A 14,851-nucleotide genomic window follows, 5' to 3' on the forward strand; every position below is an offset into this window, starting at 1 on the left:
ATGCTTTTTGGAATTTTGCTCGTGTAGTAGGTTGATGGAAATACAAATTTATGCTTAAACAAGTTGTTTCGATACGGTTGCACAATTTTCCACTGCATTTCACCTGGCGCACAATTTATATTTTTACGAGCCTTTACGATAAGTTATGGGAACATCTGGCATAACATTTACCGTCGCAGCGTTGTATTTTATTTAATCATTTAAATGAATTTATGCAAAAATGCTTTGCAGACACGCGAAACGAGACACAGCTGCAATACGCGTGTAGCGCAGTTTGACACATGATGCATAAATATTCAGCAGCAGACGTCTTGCCTCTGATTTATATACCCTAAGACCATAATATCCTTGAAGACTGTGGAATGTTTGCAGCTCTCGCAAATTGGTTTTTAATGATTTGTTGATATACACATGCATCACCTTCTATCACTCTTTAATGCTACCGATTTATAAGTAGTGTAACACGCAGTCGACCATCGCGATTTCCACTGTTTCAGTTGCTCGCTCTGGCTTATGCCTGCTGTCGGCTGTCTAGCGTTAAGATGCTGCTGCTGCGCTTTTATTACTGACATAGATTTCATATTTCTTAATAGAAAAGCTCCAGGCGCCGCAGCAAAACTGCTTGCCACAGCCCACTGCAAACAAAATGGCCGACACGATTGCCCACAGGGCGTATACATTATGCTTTTCTGGCTATTTACCAACGAAATGGCTTGGAGTTTGGAGCATGCTTCATTTTCAGGCTCTGATCGTTTTCAATCCCATTTAAGCGTTCAATTATTTTGAAAAAGTGTTGAATAAGCAGAGTAACACTTTTCAGTTTTTTATCTTCATTTCAATTTTAGATTCGATTAAGTTTTTACAAATTTAATTAGTTTATCATAATTCACTATGTTTCTTCTCACGTCGATCACAGGTGGCACTCTATAATCGATTCTCTAAGATGCTTCTACTTTTATCGAAATTATCGACTTATTATTGATTATCTAAATTCGCCTTCTACTATCGATATTATCGATTCTCAAATTTCTGGCTTCTTCTATCGATACTTTCTTTAAGTGTTGTGTAACAATAACTTATTTGAAGTGTTGAGTAGTAACATACGTAATGTTTACTTAATTTAAGTGCTGCGAAGAGTATAAAAATGATAAATCTAAATAAAATTCTCAATTGCTTAAATATCTAGAGCATCAGCTTGTCGAGCAGTCTTTGTTCTCACTGCTGCTGTAAGATAATTTTACATCATATTTCAGTTGGCGTCGTTTACTTTATTAAATTCTCCGTTAAGAGCCATATAACGAGTGCGGGCGTATCATGATGCTCGGTTATTGCAATAATGTGCGTCGTGTGGGTTTATTTTTATTAATTTTTAATTGCCCCAAAATTGCAGCATTTGTTTTTTGGGGTTCTTCGTTGCCTGCCATTTAAGAGCACTATTATTCGCATGAATGCTCAATTATAGCCGGCTATAAACTTTGCGCCTGAGTGCCGCACTTTATATTCATGTATTTCCCCGTGTGCTACTACTATATACAATACATGTATGTGTGTGTGTATGAAAGAGTGTTAGTGACAGTGTGTGTGTGGATGTGTGCATACAACTAAGCTGTGACCACTTTATTGTGCATTATAGTACATAGAGAAAGCCCGTGGCATTTTATGTGCACAAACTGAAGCTTAGTTCTACTTAGTATGGCAATGACAACCGATGCGTCGCTTCTGTGCCGCAATTAGCAAGCACTTTTTGGTAACCGCATATCAGAAATGTGAACCAAAAATGTTGGCCGAGTCCTGTGTTTGGTGTCCAGTTAAGACAAGTGATTCGGTGGTTTTGTTTTGTGGCTTGGCTTGGCTTGTGAATTTCTTTGCTCTCCCTTTGCATCCCACAACGAATCGCATCGAGTTGAACATCATAAAATATTTATAGTAAGACAGACTGCCAAAGTTTCGACTTTTTTTCATAGCTTTAGGGACTGCCTCCGGCTTTCACTTTGCATACAATGCCGCAACATGCCCACAAAAACGGAATAAAACGATGTCCTCGTACAGACAAGTTGTACGTGTTCAATGTTAAAGCAAATGGTGAATACTCTTATAGACTTACAGTAAATAACATATTTATACGTAGCATAGTTTCCACACCCGGTTTCATAACTGATTTCGTCTCAGTATTCAGGGCAATATTATTTGTCATAATATAAATAATAATCATCGATTTATATTTATTTATTTAAAGACAGTAAAAGTAAATATATTTCAAAAAGTTATTATGTTTTTTATTTTTTAAAATTGTTTACTTCCAAAATTCAAAATATATTCAAATAATTATTTTAATTTAAGAATTGTGCTTTATATTTTATGTTCAATTATTTTTTTTGAAATCTAAAAATTAAGGTTTTGCAACTACAGCGATAAAATCATTATGCCCGCTCAGAAGTAAGCTAGAGTATGCCGACAAAGTCGCCAGGCACAACAAAAGCCAGGCAAATCAGTGAGCTATATATAAGGACATATCTGTATAGTCGCCTCGCTATAAATATCAACGTTTGCCACCAAAAAAAAAAAAAAGAAAGATATACAAGAAGAGAAAAGAAACAAAAGAAAAACCGTAAAAGTAGAACAAGAAATTTGTATTGAAAGAGTTGACAGGCAGGATAAAGCAGTCGACCAACCTCCATTGTCATATTAACTACAGCCAGTGAATGCAGCTGTCCTCAAATCCCTACCTCTTGCTTCTCCCCTCAGCAGTTGCATCCCCCCCGGTGAACCGTTCATGTACCCTTCGCCTTTCAATGCCTTTCAATTTATTCATGTCCATTTTGGCGTGAATTTGTTGTTCATACCCTGTGCACAATATAATCAAGGAAACGGGTTGTATACGCAATATTTAAATCATACACTAACTTATGAGATGTGTTTATTGTTCAACTGTGTTGACTACGTTCGTAATACCCAAAATTAACATACTCTTAAAAGTGGCTACAACAATTCGTTCCTGCATTCACATTTATTTAATAATAAAATAAAGCTCCTTTTAAAACACCTGACACTTTAAAAGCTAAAGAGTATCTTCTCTATCGAAGCGCTCTCGAACCAAACTTACTTGTTGAGTAAACGTGTTTTGTGCACTTTTCGTTGTCATTTTTTGTCAGCCATTGTGTTGACCAAATAGCTGCCACTTTTTCCCTCTCTGAGGTAAGGGCCAAAATGGTGGAGCTGTGACCCAGCAGCATCTCGGGGAGCTCGGCTCCGTTTATTGTGATAAATTTTTCATCGCGTCAAGTGCAATGCCTGCCAGTTATAACTCAAAGTCCGCTGTAATGATTTCCACTTGTGTGTGTGTTCGGCATTTTGTTCTCCAACAGATTTTCGCATACACAATCACACACACTTTTACACACTCATACACACACAAACACAGGAGGCCACCTAGTCGGTCATTGTGTATTTTAAGTGACCTACACGACGAGCACAAGGACCGCAACTTGAAATGACAATTTATAGAGTGCACACATGTAGAGTGTATAACAAATGAAGCTAGTTTAGGGGAAAATACCCTTATATTTAAACGAGTAATTTATTACTAATAAAATAGAAAATCGAAAAAATTTTAAATTTGTATAAATTTAATGTGCATTTATAGATATAAAAACAAGCTGCATTATAATCAGAATATAGAAAACCATCTGAATTTATTTACATAGTACAATTCAAATTAACATATTTTCCCCCTTCAACACTAGTAATTAATTAATTATTTAATAAACTATGTCAGAACAGAAAGTTTTCCTCTTTTAAAAAGATCAGCCAAATTCGCGGCATTATTTAAGAGGGTTTTGTCAATCCAATTAGTAGATCTGCAATATAATTAATTAGTTTCGTGCAATGTTTATACTACATTCACAAGATGGATCTCCAAGCTTCGTGTTTATCTTGTTGTTGAGCATTAGAAAAGCGGGAAAATTTGTTTTGCTGTCGCTGTCGCAGTTGCTGATGCACACCCCCAGGCTAAACAGTGGGCAAACAGCTGAAATAGCTGATAGCTGAAAGGCACGACAATCTCAGCATCGAGAGACAGAGAGAGAGAGAGGGAAAGGAGCATCATATAAATACAAGAACAATTTCCGTGAAGCAGCAACAATTATAGCAAGAATCAGACAGCTGGACAGTTTGGACACATTGCCATTGGCTAACGAGCTGCTCGCATTTCCAGGCTAACACAGCCGTTAATTAACAAAACAGTAGCAACAGCAACAGTAACAGTTATAGCAATAACAACAACGACAACAATAATAGGCAGAGGAAAGCGCAAATTAAATGAAATTTAATCAAAAACGTAAATCTAGCTAACTTACTGCCCACGACGACAACGACGACGACGGTGACAGAGATAGAGACAGAGACAACGTCGACTGGCTGGCTGCCAGAATGACACAAGCAGACAAATAGCGTTAAATGGATGGTGCCAGGAGTTTCAAGTGTAACTTGACGAAGGAGGAGCAGAGGGCGAAGGGAAAGAGCTGAAGGACAGACGGAATGGTGCCAAGGCGCGCGTGGACTCTTAAGCTGTCGGCCAACATTTTTAATAGCAAGGTTGTGCTCTTCTATTTCTACATCTACTTCTATTTCGGTTTTGGTTTCTGTTTCTATTTTCTATTTTCTCTTGGCCAGCCTCCGCGTTGTCTAGCTTTTGTGTGCGCCTAAAATGCTGCAGCGAAAATTTAATTATAACGTTTATTTACGGTCTCTATACAGCTCCGTCGTTCTCTTGTTGTTTTCCCTCAGCCGCCAGTCGCTTATTACCCAAGTGCAGTGCATGTTACTTATAACAAAAGCAGAAAACAGTATCTCTTAATGCCACTTGGCAGAGACGAAAGCAAAAGCCAAAAGGCTTTTAACTCAATGTAAATGTAACTCAAGGGAAGCAAGAAGATTGCTGCAACAAACGAAGCACGCAACTGCCACATTTTTCAGTTACTTAGCTTTATAATGCTAATGCATACCAACTGCACGTTATAACTTGTTACAACTTAATGCTTAAGCAGTAAATATGCTCAAGCTACTACGAGTGCCACATCTCAGCAAAAACTACTTGCAAAATTGTTTAAGTGGGGATGACAACAACTCTACCTAAGCAGAAGCAAAGCAAAAGCAACAGCAATAACATTAGCAGTTGAAACTTTGAATATGCGCACACTCGTGCACATTTGATTTGATTCATCTGCCAGCTTGGTGTCTCCAGTAATAGTTCCTTGGATCGCATTAGACATTAGTAAATTTATTCAAATGCAATATGTGATGCACTCGCAGAATAATTTAGATGAGTATGAAGATAAATGCTTTCGAAGAAGTTACATTTTAAGTTGCAATTATGTTTTCACAGAAAGAAAAAAGAATAAAATCTAGAATAAAAAAAAATAATGATTGTTTGTATGTCGAAATTAAATAAAAAAGGTTTATTCTTTAATCAAGATCGAAATCTACAAAAAAAAACTTGATTATCCTCTATCTTGAAATTCAATCTTTTTTCAAACATGGAAAAATCTTTGAATTGCACTAAAAAAAGCAAAATCTTAAATCATGATAAAACAATCTTTAAATTTAGATTGTATAAAATAAAAAAAAAATACACATTATCTTATGTATCTTATTTAATATCAGTTTACAATTATAATACACTTACCACTTTTTGTTATATACGAACCGACACTAAAGGAGAGAAACTCCAACATTAATCGATATTTGCAATCTTAATCTCTTTAAAATAAAACAATCTTGAATCAAGATATTAATCTAAAATTAAGATATTTATAATACTGAAATAAAAATTTAACATAAAAATCCTGATTGGTCAACCTAAACATTTTATTTCAAGATGGTTCTTTTTTAAATCGAAAAAGTCTTACATATATCAAGATTTTTCAAAATAGATTTTTTCTCCCTCTGTATGGTGTTTAGTTAACAAGAAAAAGTTAAAAGTTGAGTTAATAATTATATAATATAACTATTAACCGTAAGGCCTAAATAACGTTAATAAATACAAACCCCGTATATTTAAAACTTATTGAATGTTTAATAAAACTCTAAAAAAAACAAATTCGCACCAAATCGTTCTCTCCAGTCGCAAAAATTGAATTATTATGACTTAGCTGAAGCTTTAAACTATTAATGTAAAGTTTATAGTTTTCCAACAATTTATTTAACAAATCGCATTGCATATTTGCAAATAAATGTGCTTTTAACAACAAATCCAAATACATATAACAATATTTAAATTTAGTTTTGGTTGTTGAATAATCTAACATATTTAACAAACAACGCTAAATGTGAAGTGTTTACAAAGTGACACATTTGCAAATTAATCTGCCATTTCAAACAAATAGGAATAATACAACATTTAAATTTTCATTCGAAATTGATGTATAATAAAAAAAAGCTAAAGCCTCGAATTGAGAATGTTTTTGAACCAACCATTTTATTTATTTACAAATATATGTGCACTTGAGATTACACAATGCTGTCAAATAAATAACGAATAAAAAATAAATACAAATAAATACATCAGCAATGCATTTAGGGGCCCAAATAGAGCAGCGCTGTCGAAACCCATTAAGCTCGCCATATGAAGCACTAACCACAGACGCAGTCGCAGTGGCAGTGGCAGTAAATCAAAGCACCTCTGATACTGCATCTGTCATATTTACGAACGCAGCTAGCTGCCACGCCTCCCTGCCACTCCCCTCAGCACGTAGAGCCATTACAGTGGCATCTAGGGGTCTCTGTGGCAGCTACAACTAATTATTATTTACTGCCAACTGTGGCTGCACGTATGCGTGTAAAGAGACACGTGCTATAACCACAGAGCAGAGCAGTGCATCCCAGTGCAGTGTATTCAACTTTGCAATGGCATTAACATTTAATACTATAACGAGAATTGAGTTAAATAATAGTCATACCATTTTCCCGTTGCACAAACATTAATAAAAACCACTACAATCGAAAGTGCCCGACTGTGAAATACCTGATAGCCATTTTAAATAAAATCAAAACAGTCACGTATTGATCTTAAAATATACCGAATACTATAACGCAAAAATACAAAAATATACCGAAAGCAATATTTGGTATATTGTTGAAGTACTACATTCAAAATATACCAAAAAGGTAGAATATACCAGATTTCCAGCCAAAGCAGCTAAAACCCGATTGAAGCTGGCATAATTTGCCATATAAAAGTATTTCTTAAATAACTTCTACGATCGCAATAAATCAGAAATTATAAATACTATAATAAATATTGTCTGTACCGACTCTAGCTTCAAAAGTGGGCGTGGCAACAATATGATACAAACTTAAAAGTGCTGTCGAAAATTTTAGCTACAGTGGATCACAGCTTATTTATAAAATATGCGTGTCTCTGGAAATCTAAAGTTTAAAATGTCGAAGATCCAACTTCGAAACATTGAAATTACTATACACAAGGCAATATAGATAATAAAGATCCATTATTTTCCTAGAAACTGATCTTCGCGCAGCTGCAAAGTTGCTGGTTGTACTTTTGTTGTACTTTTTTCGATATTTTTATGTTTTTCAATAATTTTATATAGCAAACAAAAAGTTAGAGAATAAATGAACGAGTATCTCTTACATTAAACATTAAACGGAAATCCTGCGTTTAAATAAATTCAATGCCTCTTTTAGTTTGGACGTACCTATCCATCATGGAAAGGACACAGCGTCAAGCGCTACTGTGTATCACAGGCGCTCTCAGGTCGACGCCAACTAAAGCCCTCGAGGTAATAGCTGGTGTCGAACCATTAAACCTATACGCGCAATCCATAGCCGCAAAATCGTCCCTACGGATTGCCGCAACTGGCAATTTGGGTCTGCTAGGCTATGGTCACAGCGCCATTGGTAGGGAGACTAGTAGAGACTTGGACTATACTATCCCCTTACCACTACTGACCATATTAACACTATATTCTTGGAACCGGAGTGCTGGCGGGAAGGGTTATGCATTCCCGAAGCCCTCAACCTCTTCACCGACGGTTCGAAGATGGATGATGGTGTCGGAGCGGCCGTATACTGCCCGGACCCGGTCTCCAAACATTCCTATAAACTCCCAGACCATTGCAGCATCTTCCAGGCGGAAGTTTTTGCCATTGGAAAGGCTGCCGAATTGGCTCGGGGTTTACAGCGTGATCACACCTCTATTAACATCTTTGTTGACAGCCAGGCTGCAATAAGATCAATGCACTCTGATGTGGTCAAGTCCAAAGTTGTCCTGGACAGCAGAAGAGCAATAGAGTCGCTGAACGCATCTGCGGTCGTGCGTATCTATTGGATCCCAAGCCACCAGGGCATCGATGGCAACGAGATCGCAGACACTCTCGCCAAAGAGGGAGTAGGGCTCGATGTCGGTAACATGTGCAATGTTCCGATACCCCTGCGAACTCTAGGCAATGAAATTGAGGTGCGCTCTAGACTTCAGTGGGACGCGAGCTGGCGTAATGCCAACTCGTGCAAAACTGCAAGGCTGATGTGTGCCTCTACTAACAAAAACTTAACCAAATTCGTCATGCAGCTTTCAAGGAAAGACTGCAGGCTAATGCTAGGCATTTTAACTGGCCACTGTCTGTCAGCTGTCCATGCTGTAAAGCTGGGCATCACGAACAGTGATCAGTGCAGGAAATGCAACGAACCGGGGTTAAGGAAACACTTGAGCATCTTCTCTGTAGATGCCCAGCGTTATCCCGACTCCGGTTGAAATACCTTAATTCGCCGTGCCACAACGATCTTCGGACGTCTCACGGCTATCTCCTAGGATGCTGCTGGCTTTTGCCAAAATGCATCCATACTGCGCGATTTCTGAGACGTATATAAGCTACCGGTACAGCTACGGACCTCCACTGGTCTATGCTTTGCCCCGTACAGGGGCAGCCGGTCCTACCTAACCTAACCTTTAGTTTGGCCAGTAGACAGACCAAAGTTGTCGGTTTATGGTGGTTGAAATAAGCTGTGATCCACTGTATATATTCTATAGTTTCTGAGATCAAAGTGTTCATACGGACGTACAGACAGACATAACGTAGTTGACGCAGATCAAAAATATATATACTTTATGAAATCGGGTATAACGTAGCGGGTATAACAAAATGAAAATATGCTTTTACAAAAACCAAAAAAAAATAAAGTTTCATTTTTGCAAACGCAATACCAAAACGCATTTTTCTCTCGTTCTTCTATTTGCTTTTCATATGTGTGCCCAAATAATACGCAACAAAAATACAAACCAACGACAACGTTGACACACATAACACATACAAACTCTCAACTCACACACACACACGCACGCACACACATACATATACACACACACGCCATCGCTGATGAAAAACAAACACTCAACAAATTGGCATGGCAATCTTGCCAGAAGCGATTTCCGGCTGATAACTTTGCTGAATGGAATAATGGACATCCGCTGGGGTTGCGAACGGTGCACGCCTATGTTCTAGTCTACGACATGGGCAATTTGGAAACGTTTCAGGTAGGCCACACATACAAACATACCTTTTTTTCTATATATATATATGTTCTTCTGTATATGCTCAGTACTGCCGCTCCATAAGAGATCAAATCTTGGACAGTTTCAGTCATCGTGATTTTAGCATAATTGTGGTTGGCAATAAATTTGACAATGTGACTGAGGCGCAGGCCAACTCGCAGGTGCGTATACTTAATATTTCATACTATTGCAGACACAATTACTAAGCGGGTAAAATAATATTATCAATGAAAAGCGACGATATGAATTATACTTTAAACTGCTACGTTACTATGCATACGAATAGTCGTTATCAGCACAATGCATGGAACTGATAAAAAACAATTAATATTTTAATGGGTTGTAATCTCAAACTTTATTGACGAAATTTGCAACTGATTTGTATTTTGCCAAAGTTATATAATATAACGTTATAAATTTGCAAAAATAGAATTCTGCGTAGCTGTCTCATGAAGTATTGAACTTTTAAAGAAGTTTATATACACTTCACTAGAATATGTGAAAGGATATTTATAAAAAAAAAACTGTACTGGCTTTCTCTGACTTTTCTACTTAAACAAATTAAATTAGTGATAAAAAAAAACAATGTTGGGCATGTAGAGGAAAAAGTTTATGTATAATTTATGTTAATTCAAATGTGCTAACTAAATTCACAAACAAGATAGTTTATATTATTTATTATAATGAATAATTTGCTGAGCTGTTTTTACAAAAATTTAAGGGGTGAAATACTTACCGTTAAACACTTGAATAAACTTAACATCAAATAAATTTATAATTTTTGGTGCAGTTAACTTTAATATGCAGTGATTTATTGAGGCTATAAAGCAAATAAAAGTATTATTTATTTTATTTATTATATTAAATCTAGTATTTAACTAATAGTATATTTCTTAACATATTCATAAACAAAATTTGACGGACAGAGACAAATGAGCTACTCTTCAGAAATTATGTGAATTTATTAGCTAGAAAATGTAGTTTGTAATAAAATAAACTAAACCTAATTAGTTTATTCAAAAAATGCAAACCCAAACACAATTAGTTGCTAAAATTTTAAATTTTAGCAGTGTAAAGCAAAACTGGTTTTGATTGAAATGCAATTGTGTGCAATTATGCAATGCGATAATTGATTCCACTAAATAAATAATCGCTTTTTCCGTTTGCTGTCGTGCAGGAACTCAAGGACATTTCCACGCTTGTGCGTAAACATTGGCGTTGTGGATATGTGGAGTGCTCGGCGCAGTGAGTAGCAACGATTATGCAAACATACATACATACAAATACATATGTATTTGGGAGTGACTATCGATATTATCGTTTCACATTCGCATTTGCAGATACAACTATAAAATCGGAGACGTTTTTCGTGAGCTAATGGGATGCAGTAGCGGAGGCGTCACTGGGACGACGGGTGGAGGAGGTCTCGTTGGCACTGAGTTCTCACAATCAACTAGGAATAAAGGACGCTGTACAATACTCTAGCAAATGCTGCATAAGTTTTTAAAGCAAACATTTTGATCTCTCGCGCGCAGACAGCAGAAGCTGAAGAAGACGATGGGGAGCATCGCTGGCAAACATTTTCAGTTGTTCAGTTGTTCAGCAGTTGAACTGGGACAATGGGGCGTATGCGTATTCTCCATAGAAAATAACAACGGCAACAATGTTGTATCCCCTGCGAACGCTTGCTGATGCATATTTTAGCATATACTTGTACTTATAAGTGTACATGCATACACACACACGTACATACAACATACATACATACTATTACATATTATATTTAGTAGTCGACACACTTTGCTGGTTGGCTCTCAGACCTTTTATCTACTACCGCTCTACCGCTCGCTGCTTCTTATTCTCACTCGCATTTTCATTCTCACTTCTCCGTCTTTGTCTCCCTTGTTGGTCATTTTCGTTTGCTGCTTTTGTTTGGCATTATTAGAACATTTAGCTCGTCGCTTTCTTTGAGCCATTGCACAGCAGACAACACACACAGCTGCAACATTTTTTGGCTAGCAGCTAACTTTTTATGTATTCGCATTCGCATTCGCATTTGCAATTCAATGCCTCAAAAAGCTGCTCAACGCTGCAGCTATGAATATGCAAAGACAACAGCAAGTTAAATGAAGAAAATGCATAAGACATTTTCAACAATGCTGCCAATGGAACATTTTTCTTTTTTTTTTCTATTTACATTTGTCGTTTTTCGATTTCGTTTTCGTTTTTTATTTGTAAGTAATAGGCAATTAATCCCACCATAATTTACAATACATTTTATGAATGAACAAATAAACTTGTTATTAACAAACGTAGAGAAACAAAAACCAAATTCCATTAGTATTTACGGTATAACGGTACTTATACGGTAGCTATCTTTAAGAGATAATCTAGTTATATATACATACATATATAAAAGATTCATTAACGTTGTGATCATTTCAAGAATTAGTTGTTAAGCAGGTGTGACGCAATCGGAACGCCAGTTGAGGTCAAGTAAAATTATATAGCCCTTTAATGGTTACGAAGTATATGATACCTATTTTTAAGCTTAGCCAGAATGAAGACAGAAGGGCTCGACAAATAAACGACAACTAATGAGTAATGCAATGATGCTGTGGAAATTGTTTAAACGCAGCAATCCATTCAAGAAAAACTGCCCAAAAGCCTGAATTATATCAAATAAATAATACTTTGGAAGAACGTTGAAACTTTAATTTCTTCTTAATCGTAGGCCATAATAGAAAATTCTTAGATAACAAACTGGAATTGTTGCTTTTAAACAATTTCTATGCCATACAAATCGGGATAACGAATATATTGCATTAAATAAAGCCTTAAAACAATGCAACCCCAGATGTTATTCATAATAATTAAAATGAAAATGGATTAATATTATAGTTAAGATTATTAAGAGAATTATTTGAGTAAGCGCACAAAAATAAAAACAATTGTGTTATTATTTTTAGTGTTCTTTGAAAATATTGAACAAACAAATACAACAAAAATACTTTTTATCCAAATTCGGATTTGCATAATTTGTAGAGTTGAAGAAAAACACCTTGACTATGATAGAGACTAGATCATTAGATATGTGACATACAGACAGATATGTTTCCATAGTAAAATGCTGACGTACACACTTTAAATAGAACTTAACAATACTTTTACACTATTTTCACAACAAAAACAACAACAACAACAACAAATCTACGTAACTCTATACCGAACTCTTTCTTTACCTCAAACAACACTCGAAAGATAAGCAATCAAGTCTGACTTTGTACATAGAGATTTCAAGAACTTTACTAAACTGCAAAGCTCTAAAAATAAACACGTATGTATAATCAACAAGAACAACAGCAACAACAACAGCAATATGTGTATATTTATGAACAAGAAAATCATCATTAACATTCCTAGACATACATATGCTATAGACAACTGGGCTGACTGCCAAAATTCAAGTTGAGTGCTCAGATTAGGTCTCGCGGTTAATCAAACTAATTAAATCGGCATTCATTACAATTTCTCAAGTGGAAACGTAAATTTTTGGAATTTATTAAAGGGTAAATAAAATGCATAGGCAATAATAATAATTCAATTAAAAATCGCAAGAATATTTAATATACACATTATACATACGAAAATATATATTGTTGAACATAACATTAAATATCAAATTGTAGCCTTGGGGCTTTGATAACAATATACTTAATCATAATAATAATAATAAAGACGAAAATATAAATATAGAAATTTTAGAAATGTGCAGCCAAATTTGTTGACTTGTTGATGAAGTGTGTTCATTAGATTCCAAAAAAAAACAACAAAAAACAAAAGATGAAATTTCATAATTCAAAAGCAAAAGCAAATTAACTCTCAAAATGCTGAAAGTCTTATTTCCATTGTTCACAAGTAAAAACTAGAATACGCTGACATCGCGATGTATGAAAACATACATTAATACATGCATACATTCGTACATTCTTACATACACACACACACACACATACATGTATATGCTGTATTTGTATTGTATATATGTATTAGAGACTACGTGTATATGTGTTTGGTTCGAGTTTTCTTTTATGATTTTGAACATTTACGGATTCGTCAAAATGGCTGTTAATTTTTGGAAAAAAGAAAAGAATAATTTAATAATGCTAAATGCTCAAAACAATACACAATAATAAACAAAAACAAAAAAAACACAAAATAAATTAAACGAAACACAAAATTTGCTGTTGAATTATATTTAAGCAACGCGTTGCCTGCAACAGTAAAACTAAAATAATTAATATATTTGTAGTTATGTATTTGAAGAGTAAACAAACGTATTTATAAATCAAATGCAATATGCTTCAACCGCTTATTGTTTGTTCATCGCGTTGCAACAACATAAATGGGATTATTCAAAACATTAAGATTAAGTAACAGCAATTAACCTTAAGAACGTACTTATTATAGTATAAATACATAAATATACATACATAATATAGATGATCTCTTTTTTTAAAATGAAAAGCAAACAGCGCAAATGAAATAGTGAAAAGAACATATTAAGTATACGTACAGATGTACTTATTATTGATATTGACATGAGCTACCCCACATTAAAATGAGAACAAAACAACACCGCAACTAACTATTAAGCAATGCAAAACGAAGCCTCAATATTAATGAAATCATTATACTAGTACTTATACTAATTAGTGTATGTACTTATCATACATTACATTATTGTGCCACATATGTATATTGTGTACGAACATTGGGCAATCTGTTTGCGCAATCCAACACACAAAAGTATGTAACGACTAATCCGTTAGCCATGTAGAGAATGTTTTTGGAAAACCCGCAAGCAACAGTAATAAATGAAAATAATAGAATAAAGTGATACAACAAAAATTCTGTCTTTAACTTCATTAACAATTGAGCGGCAATCGTTAGTATTTTTCTTTGGGAAAATAATTAACGAAATATTTTGAAAATAAATTGAAAAACCATAAAAAGTTTTGGACTTAAACAAAAATTAATTAATTATGTATTAGATATTTTCATTTATTTACTTTATTTGTATAAGTAAAGCTAACGTTAATACAAATAAAAATACAAAATAAATAAATAAAAAATTGGTGATTTATCTTATAACCAATCCGCAAGAACTAACGCAAGACTCTTGAGATTCGACGTACATAATAATACATCGAAATACCAAATAGAACCTTCGGTATATTTCAGTATTTTTCGGTACAGTAATTGAAAATGGGTAGCTGGTATCTT

The 14,851-nt window shown here is 35.0% G+C and overlaps 1 protein-coding gene across 1 annotated transcript in view; it reads left to right on the forward strand.

Annotated features, from left to right (window-relative positions):
* LOC133837648 (ras-like protein family member 10B) overlaps positions 1-13,902 on the forward strand; it is a 47,869-nt gene extending 33,967 nt beyond the window's left edge. The window contains exons 4-7 of the mRNA XM_062268485.1: positions 9,434-9,547; positions 9,613-9,726; positions 10,743-10,810; positions 10,906-13,902. Of these exons, the coding sequence (XP_062124469.1) occupies positions 9,434-9,547; positions 9,613-9,726; positions 10,743-10,810; positions 10,906-11,050 (441 nt within the window). The 3' untranslated portion in view covers positions 11,051-13,902. The remainder of the gene's footprint in view (positions 1-9,433; positions 9,548-9,612; positions 9,727-10,742; positions 10,811-10,905) is intronic.
* Positions 13,903-14,851: the final 949 nt, after the last annotated feature.

This window comes from Drosophila sulfurigaster, chromosome 2R (assembly GCF_023558435.1).
Source record: "Drosophila sulfurigaster albostrigata strain 15112-1811.04 chromosome 2R, ASM2355843v2, whole genome shotgun sequence".
In the NCBI taxonomy this organism is placed as follows: Eukaryota; Metazoa; Arthropoda; class Insecta; order Diptera; family Drosophilidae; genus Drosophila; species Drosophila sulfurigaster.